Source organism: Pantherophis guttatus, chromosome 1 (genome assembly GCF_059756535.1).
Source record: "Pantherophis guttatus breed Tessera chromosome 1, ASM5975653v1, whole genome shotgun sequence".
Lineage (NCBI taxonomy): Eukaryota > Metazoa > Chordata > Lepidosauria > Squamata > Colubridae > Pantherophis > Pantherophis guttatus.
In genome coordinates this window covers 152,397,900-152,412,186 of record NC_142063.1, presented here as the reverse complement: position 1 = coordinate 152,412,186, position 14,287 = coordinate 152,397,900, and the positions used below count along the sequence as shown (strand labels likewise).

The following is a 14,287-nucleotide window of genomic DNA, read 5'->3' as shown; positions in this document are numbered from 1 at the left end:
CCAATATTCACGGAAAGACTGAGGGATGTGGGGGATTTTAAAAGGTACAAGAGTTTTAATTGCACTAGGGAGAACATCTAAATATCAATAAATTGCATGTAGTGCTTCTTATTGATCTAAACATAAATGCATTATAAACCTTTTTAACTCTTAGAAGAAGATGGGGGGGTGAATCTGCCAAGTCAGAATTAGGGTTTCTATTCATTCAATTACTTACAACAAATATACTGAGAGGTAAACAGATACTATAGAGATTTTTTTAGCAAAATGCTAGATTTTTAATGACATCCTGCATTATCTTTGAAAAACCTCTGGGCAGCCTGTGCCTTGAGTAAGTAGAAAGTGAGAAAACAAAGCAAGGAAATTAGCCTATTTTGGATGCAATGGTAATAGAGTGATTATGTGACACACTTTAGAAAGAACAGCCCTGTGACTGAAGAGCTATTATGATTCCATGTATGACGGTCTTCTGTATTTCTCAAACAAAGAGCTACACTTGATTTTGAGGAATAAGCTGAGAGCTGTATTCCCCAAAGGAAAGATGGAGACAAGACAAAACTAAATTTGCTGTTGATAATGATGTACCGAAACCTCCTCCTTTTTTTTTCAAGGATATATAACTATTTTTGACCCAATGGCCATGCTTGGTCTTTTGGATGGTGTGTTGGGGCAGCAATACAATGAAAGGGCAGGCTACAAAAAGTAAAAAGCAAATAGATTCTATATTAACCTATGTAGCTGTTATGCAAAGTTTTAGCTTTTTTTTTTTTATTTCTGATGAACCAAAAGTATTATGTTGTTATTTAGGCAAACCAACAAGCTGTATCTGCCTATGTGTTCTCCTTCCTTTAATAGAGTTGCAAAAGGATTAGAAAAAAAGATTTAGTACTACCGTATTACATCTGAAGTATTAGAACTGTTTAAGATACCTCAGATTTATTAATCATGATTATAGGCTTATTTCAACAAAGCACTTTAAATGTGACTTCCTGATACGGCCATAGCCACCATGACCAATGGCCAAGGAATGACACAAATTATATTCTGAAATACAACGCATTAAGTTAAAATGTCAGTTAATGAGCACATGTGGCTTTTTAGTTAAACTGTTTTCTCATGTCTTTGTGAACCCAAAATAGCTAACAAATTTTGAATTTCAGGAAACTGGGTCCAGTACTTAAGGCCTACATAAGACTCTAATTGCTGATTCCCAAAATGGGATAAATCTGAAGTCTGGATTATATAGTTAAGCACAAATGTTGATTATACTATCTTCCTTCCAGGGTGAAATTTAACCAAGGAAGTCAGAATGACAATGGAAATGGTTCTTCCATTCAAAAGAACTGGCAAATATATTATCCATGATACAAACCTGGATCAAAGTTTTGACTTTGTACAGACAACAGAGAAATAATCTCTCCTAGTTGTGTCTCATAGTTAATACAATTACTTGTTTAAAGATTAAGAAAATGCTTCTGCATTTATAGTTTTCCTCATGATCCGCATACTCACATTACCTTATATATTTAAAAAGAAACTGCAGAATTTCAAACCAGGGAAGAATTTGATAATGAGAATAAAACTAACAGATCCTTTATAGATGTTTCTGGGTTAAAGATTTAATTTTAAAGAATTAAAGATTCTGCTTTGTAATTTTGAAGAAAAACAAAAAAATCCCCACAAATACAATACTCACTGACAAAGTATTCTATCAATCAGTTGGCCAATTTTGACTCCGTATTGCTGCACTTAGGACCTCTGTATATTTGGGAAGATACACAGTTTACTTCCTGAGCTAGCTGAAGTCAATAATGGCTATTTAGTCATAGAATCAAAGAGTTGTAAAGAACCACTCCAATTTCCTGCTCGGTGCAAAATCTGCTAAAACATTGGGATCAGTTTAAGATTTCATGACAACTATTGACCTGACCCAGGTGATACTGGACCATGTTAAATTGGTACTTTATTCTAGTATAGCTTGTGATTAGAATGTGGGATATGGGTTCTACATGGCATCTCTGAAATGGGCAGATGATGCCGGGATCAGCTTTAGAATGCCAGCTAATATAAACACTGAGGAACTGAGTTTAAAATAACTGAATCATTCATGAATCTTAGCAGTCTAAGAGAAATGTCCACATTGTGGACTCAAAGTCTGTGAACATATGAGAGCTACGACCTGCTGATTTATAACCCGTTAATTAAATTAATTAACTAATCATGTTTCTTCTTTTCATAAAAGATCAAAATACTAAAGGAGTAAAGCAAACTTCTTTAGCTCCTATATTTTTATCAGGAGTTGGTAGCATAGCACTCATAGGCCCCTTACAAAACCCCCCCAAAAAATCTTTCTCGTTAGCCTTTAAATCATTAGAATCACAAGTAACATCAGTAGTTTCTTACAAACTAATTCCAAATGTTGGTAATCTGGGCAACCTTGCAACTATTAATGATTCTTAGATTACCATTTTCCAACTTTGGTGAAAGTCAGTCTGGATTTAACCATTTAAGTTTAACCAATTTCTATTATGGAAAAAAAAATGTTACTTGTATACCCAGAAGGAACAAAATCTTATTGTACCAGTGATAAGTATGCATTTATCTTCTTCATGTCCATATAAAATAGTATGGCAATATTATCAGTGCTGGAAGTTTTGAATAAAGAATACTAGGATGAAAAGATAACAGACATAAAGGTTAAAAAAGAGGTTTATAAACTGAAAGCTTTCACTGATGATGTAGTTATATTCCTGCAAGACCCAAAACTGGTATAGAACACTTAATGATGAAGCTAAATGACTTTGGATATTTAGCAGGCTTCAAAATAAATGGAAAATAAAAATGCTTGTTAAAATACATTGACAAGGAAAGTCAGGTTTTAAAGTGGAGAAAAAGATTAAGTATCTTGGCCAAATATAAACTCCAAACTGTTTCAAAACAATTTTGTACCTATATGGAATGAAAAAGACATATCAAGATGTATTTTGATACAGTATATCTATTTGGTAAAATCTCTGTAATTAAGATGTTTTACCAAAAACAGTATTTTTATTTCAGACTTTACCAATATTGATAACTGACATTGTTTACATTTAAACAATGGTAAAACAATATTTCTAAATTCACATGTGAAGGGAAGTAAAAGAGAATTAGATACAAATTATTGCAAGATGCCAAAGAAAGAGGTGGTTTAAGTTACAAGATTTGAAATTGCACTTTGATGCTTGCTGCTTGATCTGGATGAAAAAGTGGGTGACTCTCCAAAACAAAAGACTACTGGAGTTAGAGGGGCATGAAGTAAGATTTGGATGGCACACCTACTTATGGTTGACAAGGTTAAGATGAATGTTGACTTTAAGAATCATATTGTTAACCATGCCATCCTAAGGTTATGGAATAAATACAAAACAAGATTCTCTCTTTGGGTATCTCTTTGGGTGTCATCTCAGGAAGCTTTTTTTACAGAAAAGAAATGATGGCAAGCCCAGACTGATGGATTTATGGTTAGAGAATAATTTTTAATCAAGGTGGAACTACTCTTTAATCTAAAAAAGAGTTGGAGTTAATTAGAAGGGCATGTCTATCATTGGTTTACATATATACAATTGAAAGAAAGATTTAAAGTAGCCAAAATGTTATGGGTTTGACCTTGCAAAAAATGGATTTGAAATTGTACTATGTGGTAATGATGAACAGGTTATTACCAAGGTTTATAATCTGTTATTGAAATTGAATTTGGAGAACAAATATATAGAGCAATGCATAATTCAATGGGCAAAGAATTTTGGGCATAATGCTGGAACAATGGGAACACAGGTGGGCAAAGGGTTTAAGATTTACACTGAACTAGAATTTAAAAGAATTTTTCTATAACATATACTGTTGTATTTAACACCTAATAAATTGTCAAAGATTTATAAAGGTACTTCAAATGTATGTTGGAAATGTAAGCATATGGAAGGAATTTTCTATTAACTTTGGTGGACTTGTGACAAAGCAAAGAAAAACTAGGTATAAGATTCATATTTTAATATAGAAAATTCTTAATATAAATATATAAATTAAACCAACAAAGACTTTTCTTCTAGGGTTAATAGACAAAGAACCTGAAAAAAATTGAAACTTTTTTGTTAGCTATGTTGACTACAGCGGGAATGCTTTATGTGCAAAAATGTAAAGATACATTAATTCCCACAATGGAAGAATGATAGAACAAGCAGAGATGGTCAAATTAACGGCTTTAATCAACAAGAAAACATCTAACTATCTGGAAATTATTTCTGGATTCTGCGCTTGAGATAGAAAAAAAAGAAGCCGTGACTTTGTGATTCACTGATTAGACAAATTTTTTTGTTAGAGAAATGTCTAGTATATGTGAAATAAGAAGGCTGTAATATGTTCCTTCTACTGAACTGAAAAGTTAATGCTTTTTTCCCCTTTGTCCTTCATTTCTCTCTTTTCCTTTTCCCACAATTTTCATTTTCATTTCATAGTCTTAATATGTTTAATAAAATTATATTGTCAACATCGAACTGAACCTGGCAGAAGCCATCTTACTATTCGTCAGTTGCCACACAGAAGGGGAAGAGGGTTGGAATGCCTTACTAGAAAACAGAGAGCTTTCTCTTCCCCCCCCCCAGAAATTTTATTAAATTTATAAGCATATATAAAATAACATTTCCATTAATATCAGCTGTGCAGTGTTTATACATATATACAGAATATATACCTGGTGTCACTTAGGCTACTTTTTGCTTTTATTTAACACACCTTTTTCTCTTTCTTTCACCTATCATTCATCCAATCATACCACCTTCCCCACACGGTATAGTATTCTGAATTCTCGTCATCATTTATTTCATGGGTTAATTTGGTCATCTCTGCGTACTCCAGTATTTTCCTAATTATAAGCTCTTCTGGTGGCTGGGTTTTCTCTTTCCAATTTTGTGCGTAGGCCAGTCTAGCAGCTGTGATTATATGTATTATTAAATGGTTCTTTTCCTTTCCATATGGCTTCTTTACTATTCCCAGAAGAAATATTTCCGGTGTCAATTCAATGTCTTCTCCAATTATTTCTTGTAACCATCCCCTAATCTTACTCCAATATCTTTTTGCTTCAGGGCATGTCCACCACATGTGAAAGAAGGTGCCCTGACCGTAGCCACACTTCCAGCAGTTTGGATGTATATTGGGATACATCTTTGCTAGCCTAGCAGGGGCTAAATACCACCTGTGGAGCATTTTATAATGGTTTTCCTTGTACGTGGCAGCTCTGGTCAATTTATAATTTTTATTCCATGCCTCTTCCCATTCATTAAAATTTATGCTATGTCCAATATTTTTCTCCCATACACTCATTTGGTTTTTAGTTATATCCTCCACTCTGTCCTCATCTAATAGATAATTGTATAATATAGCCAAAATCTTTTTACCTGTTCCCATCAAAACTTTATCCAGCCCGTTATATCCTAGTTCTATGCCACATTGTTCTTTGTCTTTCTGGTACCTGGATTTTATTTGTAAATAGGTCCACCAGTCTAGATTTATTCCTTGCTCTCTCAGGGCATCGTTAGTTTTAAGATTTCCTCCTCCATCTAAAATGTCTACACATTTTCTCCATTCCCCACCTATTGGGATAGACTAGGGCCTCCATCATAGAGAGCCATCTTGGGACTTTTGTGTAATGTCATTGCCTGATTCCAGTCCATGTTTATATTAATGAGTCCCTAATTTTCTGCCTATGAAAATATGTTTTCTTTTTCTTCTCTGTATCCCATAGGTATGCGTGCCACCCTCTCTGTAAATTGTGGCCTTCCAGAGTTAGGATCCTCTTATTTTCCAGAGTAGCCCAGTCCCTTATCCAAACTAGCTTTGCTGCCCTATAGTATGTTTCCCAATCAGGAAGTCCAAATCCTCCTATATTCTTTTTTCCCTGTAAAATTTTAAGAGAGAACCTTGGCTTTTTTCCCTCCCATACAAATTCCCTAATGATTTTGTTTAATTCTAAAAAAAATTTTTTATCCAGATTCACCGGTATATTTTGGTATAAGAATAGTAATTTAGGGAGGATGTTCATCTTAATCGCAGCTATCTTTCCCAGAAGTGACAATTGTATTTTCTTCCATCTATCCAGGTCTTGTTTCATTTTCTTAATTAGAGGGGTATAATTATCCTCTTTTAAGGATGAACACCTTGTGGTTATCCAGATTCCTAGATTCCTATTTTTTTAACAACCTGTAGTCCCAACAATTCTTCTATCTCTTTCTTCCGTACCTCGGTTACGTTCTTGGTTAATATTTTGGTTTTAGTTTTATTCAATTTAAAGCCTGTCACCTCTCCGTATTTGCCCAATTCCTCTAACACTTTTTGTCCCGATTCTATTGGGTCTTCTAGAATTAAGACTACATTGTCCGCAAATGCTTGTGTTTTGTAAACCTCTTTCCTAATCTTTAAACCTTTTATTTCCTCATTATTTCTGATTTTTCGTAGGAGGACTTCTAGAGGCAAAATAAATAATAATGGTGACAGGGGGCATCCTTGCCTTACCCCCTTTCTAATCTGGAATGTTTTTGTCCTGTCTCCGTTTATTAAAATACTCGCCTTTTGGTTATCATAGATAGTTTTTATCATCTTTTCAAAACTTGTTCCGAATCCCATTACTTTAATTTGTTTAATCATAAAATTCCAATTTAAATTATCGAATGCCTTTTGGGCATCTACAAAAACTAAGGCCATCTGTTTTTCGGGGTGTTCTTCATAATATTCTAGGATATCCAACACAGTTCTCAAATTGTCCCTAATTTGCCTCCCTGGGAGGAATCCATTTTGATCTTTATGTATCCAAGTGTTTAGTATTTTTTTGGTTCTTTCCACCATTATGCTCATAAATAGTTTATAGTCAGTGTTTAGAAGGGAAATTGGTCTATAGTTCTGAATTTGTTTTAGGTCGGCACCTTCTTTCGGCAATAGTGTGACATGCGCTTCCTTTCACGATTCTGGAATTTTAGAATCCGTCACTGCATCGTTGAAAATTTCCACTAATTTTGGTTGTAATATTTCTTCTAATTTTTTATATATTTCCCCTGGGAAATGTCCGGGCCTGGCGATTTGTTGTTTTTAAGTTTAGAGAGAGCTGTTTTTAGTTCTTCAGATGTTATCTTTCCGTTAAGCATTTCTCTCTCTTCCTCTGTTATCCGTGGAAGCTCTGCATTTGCCAAATATTGCTCTATTTTTTCTTCTGGAACCTCCTCTTCTTTATATAGTTTCATAAAACTCCCTAGCTCTTTCTAGTTTATCCTCTTCTTTGTTCAACAGCTTACCCTTGGAGTCTTCTAATATATGAATTGTCCCTTTTTCATTTTCCTTTTTTAGTTTATAGGCTAGCCACCTGCCCGACTTGTTGGCGTTCTCAAAATAGTATTGTTTCGTTCTTTTTATTTTTTGTGCTAAGTCCTCTTGATCTATGATGTTCAGTTTATGCCTCAACATCAGCCAGCTTTCTTTTGCTGTTTTATCGCCCGGGTTTTCTTTGAGTTTTCTTTCCGCTTCTCCTAAGCGGTTTAAATAATCTTCCAGGGACTTTCTTTTTTCTTTACTTTTATATGCACTGTATGATATCACAACCCCTCTTAAGTAGGCCTTCATTGCGTCCCATACTATTGCACGAGGTGTTCCTTGATTTTCATTTTCTTTGAAAAAGGACTTTACTTCTTCTTTAAGTTTTTTTACGCATTCTTTATCACTCAATAGTTTAGCATTAAACCTCCATCTCTGTTGTTTCTTTCTCTTTACACTCTTCCACTTTATTTCTAAGGGGTTATGATCTGCCCAGGTGTTCAGGTTGATTTCTGCCATACCTATTTCTAGTCCAAGCTTCCTGCTAACCCATGCCAAATCTATTCTGGACCACGACTTTTGTGGGTTGGAATAAAACGTATATTGTCTGTCATTTGGGTGTAGAGTTCGCCATATATCAATTAAATTCAGTTCATCTGCTAAATCAAAGAAAGCTCTCAGTAGATTTGTCCTTTTATTTTTCTTAGTTTTATCGCTTTTATAATCTTTATCCAGATCAACAATGCCATTAAAATCACCTATTATGCAAATCTCATTGTATTCCATTTTTCCTAATTGCTCATGAAGTGTCTTGAAATATTCTCCCTGCTTTTTATTTGGTATGTATATTCCCACTAACAATATTTTGGAGTTCCCTCTCCTAATCTCAATCATAAGGGTTCTTCCCTTTGTATCATTAAACTTTAGCTCTGCTTCAATTCCTTTCTTAACATAATTACCACCCCCCTCTTTTTTTTTTCTGCTAGTGAAGTAAATGTTTTACCATATTTTTTGTATTCTAAACATTTACTCTCTTCCTTTTTTATGTGCACCTCCTGTAGACAGATTATGTCTACATTTTGTTTAGCTAATTTTGTAAGTGTTAGTTTTCTCTTTTTATAATTGTTTAATCCATTGACATTTACTGATATTAGTTTCAGATCGTTCATTCCTGTTTTTCTTGTCCAGTTTTTAGTTTTTGTTTGTTCGTACGGCTCTTACTGGTCTTGCTTTTTTCCCTTTGGCTTCTTCTTCTATCTTCTTCTCCTCTGCGATTCCTTCCTTAGTATTTCGTTGGTGCGGGGTTTCTTCTACTACTGCTATTGTCTCTATTTCCTCTTTACTGCTCTGTTCTTCCTCCGCACCTCTCAGCTGATCGAGGAAGTCTTGCGCTGTGCTCAGACTGTCTATTTTTATTTTCCTCCCTTGTCAGGTGATTAACATCCCTTCTGGCAGGAGCCATCTAAATAATATATTCCTTTTGTTTAGCTGCACAGCTAAGAATCTATAATCCTTTCTCACCTCCCTCACTCTTCTTGGTACCTGTTTTAGGATTATCACTTCTTTTCCTCTGTATGTTATTGGTTTTTCCCTCGCCATATTATACAAAATGTCTTTCACTTTTTTTCTTGCGAACCTAGCATGTACTTCCCTAGGAAGCCTGTTCCTCCGTGCGTAGTTCATCTGACTCTGTATACGTCGTGCAATTCTCTAATTATCTCTTGCTTGTTTTGTTGGAGTACTTCTGCAATTAACTCTGCCATCTTCTCTCCCAGGTCCTCCTCTTTGTCTTCAGCAATATTTTGGAAGTGCAGGTAAAAGGACCATCTCCAGTTGGATTATCGAATCCTCTAGCTCCCTATTTTGCATTATCAATGTCTGGTCCACGGTATCTAATTTCTTCTCGTTTTGTTCTATTCTTGATTCTACTTTCTGAACCCTTTGTTCATTGTTAAATATTGAGACTTGAATCTCGTTCATCTTCTGGTCCAGTGCATGGATATCTGTTTTTAATTCGGCATGGTTGTTTATCATTTTTTCCTGCATGGCCATCATAGTTTCTTGGATTAGAGTCAGTGATGATTGCATAGTTTGTATTGTTGGTGTTTCTATGAGTTTTTCCATTTTTGCCCATCCTTCCGTTGATTTCTGAGTAGCCGGAGAGATCATCGTTATAGTGGGATTGGAGGGAGTCTTTTTTCCTGTTTTCACAATCGTTGATGACATGCTTGTTATTTCTTTCAAAATTACTTTTTGTTCTGTAATTATTCTCTCAATATTTCTCCAAATTCTCATTCACCAGCTGCCGCCTCTTATTATTTGATATTTATCTATTATTTTATATTACCAATACTTCTTCTAGTCCTTTGGATAGAGGTGGATTCTATTAGTCAATCAATATCAATTTTATGATATTACTAATAGAGATTAATTCGTGGTTTATAGTTAATTTGTAGTTACTAAGTTTAACAATTTATAATTAGTTAATTAATAAAAATTTGAATTTGTTTACAAATAATTAATTCAAATCCTACTAGCATACAATGATTGTCTAATCTCTCTTAATAACTTAGATACTCTAGGTAATATATAATACAATATACTATATTATAATCTATGATTTAATTATCTATATCCAGCTTAATTCCTGACTATCTATATATAGGTTAATATAAATAAATACTATAAATAGGAGTAAGTACAATTATAAATCTAAAAATTGTATATGATATAAATATAAATATATATACTATATAATGCCAAATCCAAAAATTAATTAATTTTATCCCCTGAGATAAGGAGAATCCAAGACCTCGGTGCCTTCTGCCGTGCCCTTAAAACTTTCTTTTTTCATCAAGCCGGGCTGGCTTAACATATTTTTAAATTTTTAATTTTTAATTGGTTTGTCATTTTAAACTGGGGCCAAATTAATATATATTCTTTTAATTGTTCTTAATGTTTGTATTGTATGTTTGGAGAAGGTGCGGTATATAAATTTGAAATAAAATAAATAAATAAATAAATAAATAAATAAATAAAGGAGTTAACAATTCTTATTAATAATTATATATAAGCGATCAAGATATTGAGGAAAGAGTTTTCAAAGAATATCAAAATTGCTTTTTTTTTTTCCTCCCCTTTTGGAATATAAGCTATTCTTTATTACTCAGCCTCCGATCTTCTCCAAACTTCTTTTTTTCTCCAAGTTCATTAATCAAAGTCAGCACTCTATGGTATTTCCTCCTGCTAAACTGTCCATGAGTCAGCTGTTTCAATTGTTCCTCAGTCAAGTCTCTATAATGACTGCACTTCCTGCTCCCTGGTACAGTCAGGTACAATCCGTCTAGCCTCAGCCTCCGATAGATCGCTGCTATAGTCAACAAAAGGAGAAAACTTTTCTAAGTTCTTATTTCTTCTCACCAATCCTCTCTTTGTGCAGATAGTTTCGTCTCATCAGTTCTTTTATTTTTCTCGCCGGCTCGTTGGGCTCTATAGCTTTTCGATCTGCTCTCTGCTTACAGTCGCCGCTCTTTTCCTCTCCGAGCCCTTCACTCCCGACTCCACCGACCCCTCCTTCTGATATCAAATTTCACATAGGCAGGGAAGGTGTATTAGTCCGATTTCAACACTGCAGCCTCCGATCTTCCTTGCTTCTTATCTAGTTGCTGGTTACCGCAGCTTCGGGTCCGCCATTAATTGGCTGACTCACACATGTTAGTTTGACAGAGCCGCCCGGTCTTGCGATCAGCATTTGCGCTTCGCTTTCTCGCTCACCCGGCTCTCTCTCTCGTCCGCGGAACTCTCCAGGCTCCGCGTCCCCGAAGGGTTCCCCAAAACACGGTGACTAGCGGTGTTGAGGAGCAACAGTCACTCACTCAACGCCATATCGCCGCGGATCGCCAACCGGAAGTCCAACAGAGAGCTTTCTCATGAGAACCAAGGTCATCTCCACCGGTAATGGATAAAGTCGGGCAAAGAGTGCCTGGAGAGCCCGCCAATTGTCCTAATTGGCCAGCGTGACCTGTGACACTTGGGGATGGGTTTATTTCCTATTTTAATTATACTAACACTGCAGGAACTATTTAGAATTGATTTTCCTTTAACTTGTGCCAATATGATGTACTCAGTAAAGAAGTCCTTTAAGGTAGATTCTATTCTCAGGGTTCTGATTTGCTTGTGTTCATTAGTCGGAACCTTGACATATATTAGATAAACAATACTGTGGTAGGATTTTTCTCCCCTTTCCCAGCAAACTTCAGCACAATGTTTGTGTATATAATTCTGTTGAGGAGAAATTTGTTTCTCTTAACTCTTTCGAAAAAAGTGAAGTTCAGTTAGGAAAAATCTAAAAAGGAAGATTGAGAGTGATACATTTTTTAAAAAGTAGGTAATTAAAGGAAGTTTTTTTATCTATGTATTGATGAGTCAGCCAGCTACCGTTCTGTCCTTTCCTTATCCAACAGAGAGCAATTTCAAAGTCAGGTTGGAGATCAAATAATACCTGGCAAACAAAAATCACCTCATTTGCTTGATCAGTTATTCAAGGAGTGTTTCTGTTAAGGATTATTTTGGGTTGGAAGTTTGATGTGCAATTTATATTCAACAATGTTCTTGACAGACCACTTTCTTGAGGACAAAGAAACTGTACACAGGTCTAAACAATTAAACTAATTGATAAAAAAATACAATCAAACTCTACAAAGGTTGCTCAAATTATTTTGAGTTGACTCTAATAAGAATAACTTAGATAAAACTAGCTAAATTATATAGAATCTAGATATACATACGTAAACAGGATCTCTTTCCAGCTGTGCTTGCACCCCCTAAGCACAGGTTGCCTCCCCGGTGAACCAGTTCAAGTTCCAAGTTTGTCCTGAATAAAACAGAAAGGGAATAGCCTTATTTTAATTATTTACAAGCTCTAACAAAAATTGTTCAATCGATCTGTAAAACTATCCCCCCACCCCAAATGAAAGGAAACAAAAACATGACAGAATATGCATGGCATACTAAACTGTGGTATTAATTTGAGGTAGGCAAGTTAATTTTGTCCTGAAGCTGCACAAATTCTTCCAGTCTCTGTTTTGTGCAGCCACAAAGATCATCATTTCACCATCCAGCTATATTACTGGCCAGCTTCCTACAGCTCTTGACTTAGGGGAGTTTAAAAAGGCAACAGCAAAACTGCTGCTTTACCGTGCATCAGGGTAAAAGGGAGCCCTGGTGGCTCAGTGGTTAAAGTGGTCAGAATGTAATATTGCAGGCAGACTCTGTTCACAGCCTGGAGTTTGATCCTGATGAGGCTCAAACTGAATTCAGCCTTCCATTCTTCCAAGGTCGGTAAAATGAGGACCCAAATTGTTTGGAAAAATATGTAAATAATGCTTCAACACTGTAAACCATCCAGAGAGTGCTGTAAACTGCTATGGGGCGGTATATAAGTCTAAATGCTATTGCTAAATGCTATTATCAGGGTAAAAGCAATTTGGTACCCTACAGATTTTAACTCCTCCAGTTGCTGTACAAATGAGTGGCAGATGGTAACTGAAATCAAGAAACATTTGCTGGGTACCAGATTGCCCATCCCTGAGATACAGCATAGCTAATCCAAATAATGTAAAGCACTTGGAAGGATTTCATTGAATATAAACTATTTTGCAAAAATTCCAGTGGCATATGTCAGAAAAGAACTCTTTTTGTACAAAATGTTTGTTAAAACATATTCACATTACTAAAATAGTAGCATTTCAAATAATAATATTCCTAAATTTGCAGCTTATGTCACCATTTTTTTTGAAGGAATGCTTTAATCCTCCTTACATTGAGAAAAAGCAATTTAACAGTGAAAATGTTTGGGCTCTGAGCTCCATCTGGTTGCTGCTGATAAGGCCAGCCACATGACTAGGGAATTTTCCACTCTTCAGGCAATTTGCAGCACTCGCTGAATTTCTAAAAACTTAACAGCAAAGCTGTGACACAGATTTCATATTAGTGAACAGAAAAAAATGCAAATCGCACCTTAGATCACTAGATGAATATTAAAATATTTATTTCCTGAAATCTCTTCAAGAATGGTAACTCACTGTTCCATAAAAAAAGAAAGACATTATTGATCCCTGAGAAATAACAAAAGGTGGCCCCTGTCCTTGAAAAAGATTGCATAGAAAGAGATGAGTGAGGAGGGGAAAGGAAAACAAAGCTTTTCCAAAGAAAAAATAAGCAGGGCTGTGTTCTCTCAACTGAGCTCGTAAGAGTGGCCCTGCTTCCTGTCACTCCCTCTGCTGTGGTGAAATGGCTCTTAGATGTTAACTAGGGGAGAACCAAAGGTTCCTCACAGAGCTTGGGATGGTCCATTTTGCCCTCTGTCCTCTTCAGTCATTTTACCTTCCAAGTAAAAAAGCTTTCTTTTTTAACCAAAGCAACATATTTGCATTATAATTTCTGGATTTTTTTTCCCAATACAGTAGAACTATCCATGACATCTATATCATGATTTTGAATGTGTGGGACCAGCCCACCACTTTTAGTAGGAGAAACAAGTAAACAAAACATTGGACTTTTTACATTTCTAGAAGCATTCTTATAAACTGATATATTTTTCAGATAATGAAAACTATCCCATACTTAAAAGTACAACTTCATTCTTGGTATTCCAGCACTGTTAACACATGTTTTGTAGAATTCATTTTTTCTTGTTGCAAATGGTTCGAGTATATGACCTTTAAAAGATGTAAAGTCCAATAACACTAAAAAAGAACTTTCTGAAAACTTTTAAGAAAAATCCCAGTGTACGAATAAGTAAAAACAACAAAAAAACCTGTATAAACTAAATTTAGTTCTTATTACTTTTATAAAGGTCAAAGTATACAGCCATTCATCAGCTTAGAAAAATCACTGTTCTTCATAGCTTTACTGTCTTCTTGAAGGTTCAAGAAAAGGTTACTATCTTCCT

General features: G+C 35.2%; 1 protein-coding gene across 2 annotated transcripts in view; it reads right to left on the bottom strand.

Annotated features, from left to right (window-relative positions):
- Positions 1 to 14,287, bottom strand: part of UBR3 (ubiquitin protein ligase E3 component n-recognin 3) — a 123,933-nt gene that overhangs the window by 28,420 nt on the left and 81,226 nt on the right. For both annotated transcript variants that reach the window (XM_034427145.3, XM_034427154.3), the window contains exon 30: positions 12,123 to 12,208. In XM_034427145.3, the coding sequence (XP_034283036.2) occupies positions 12,123 to 12,208 (86 nt within the window). The remainder of the gene's footprint in view (positions 1 to 12,122; positions 12,209 to 14,287) is intronic.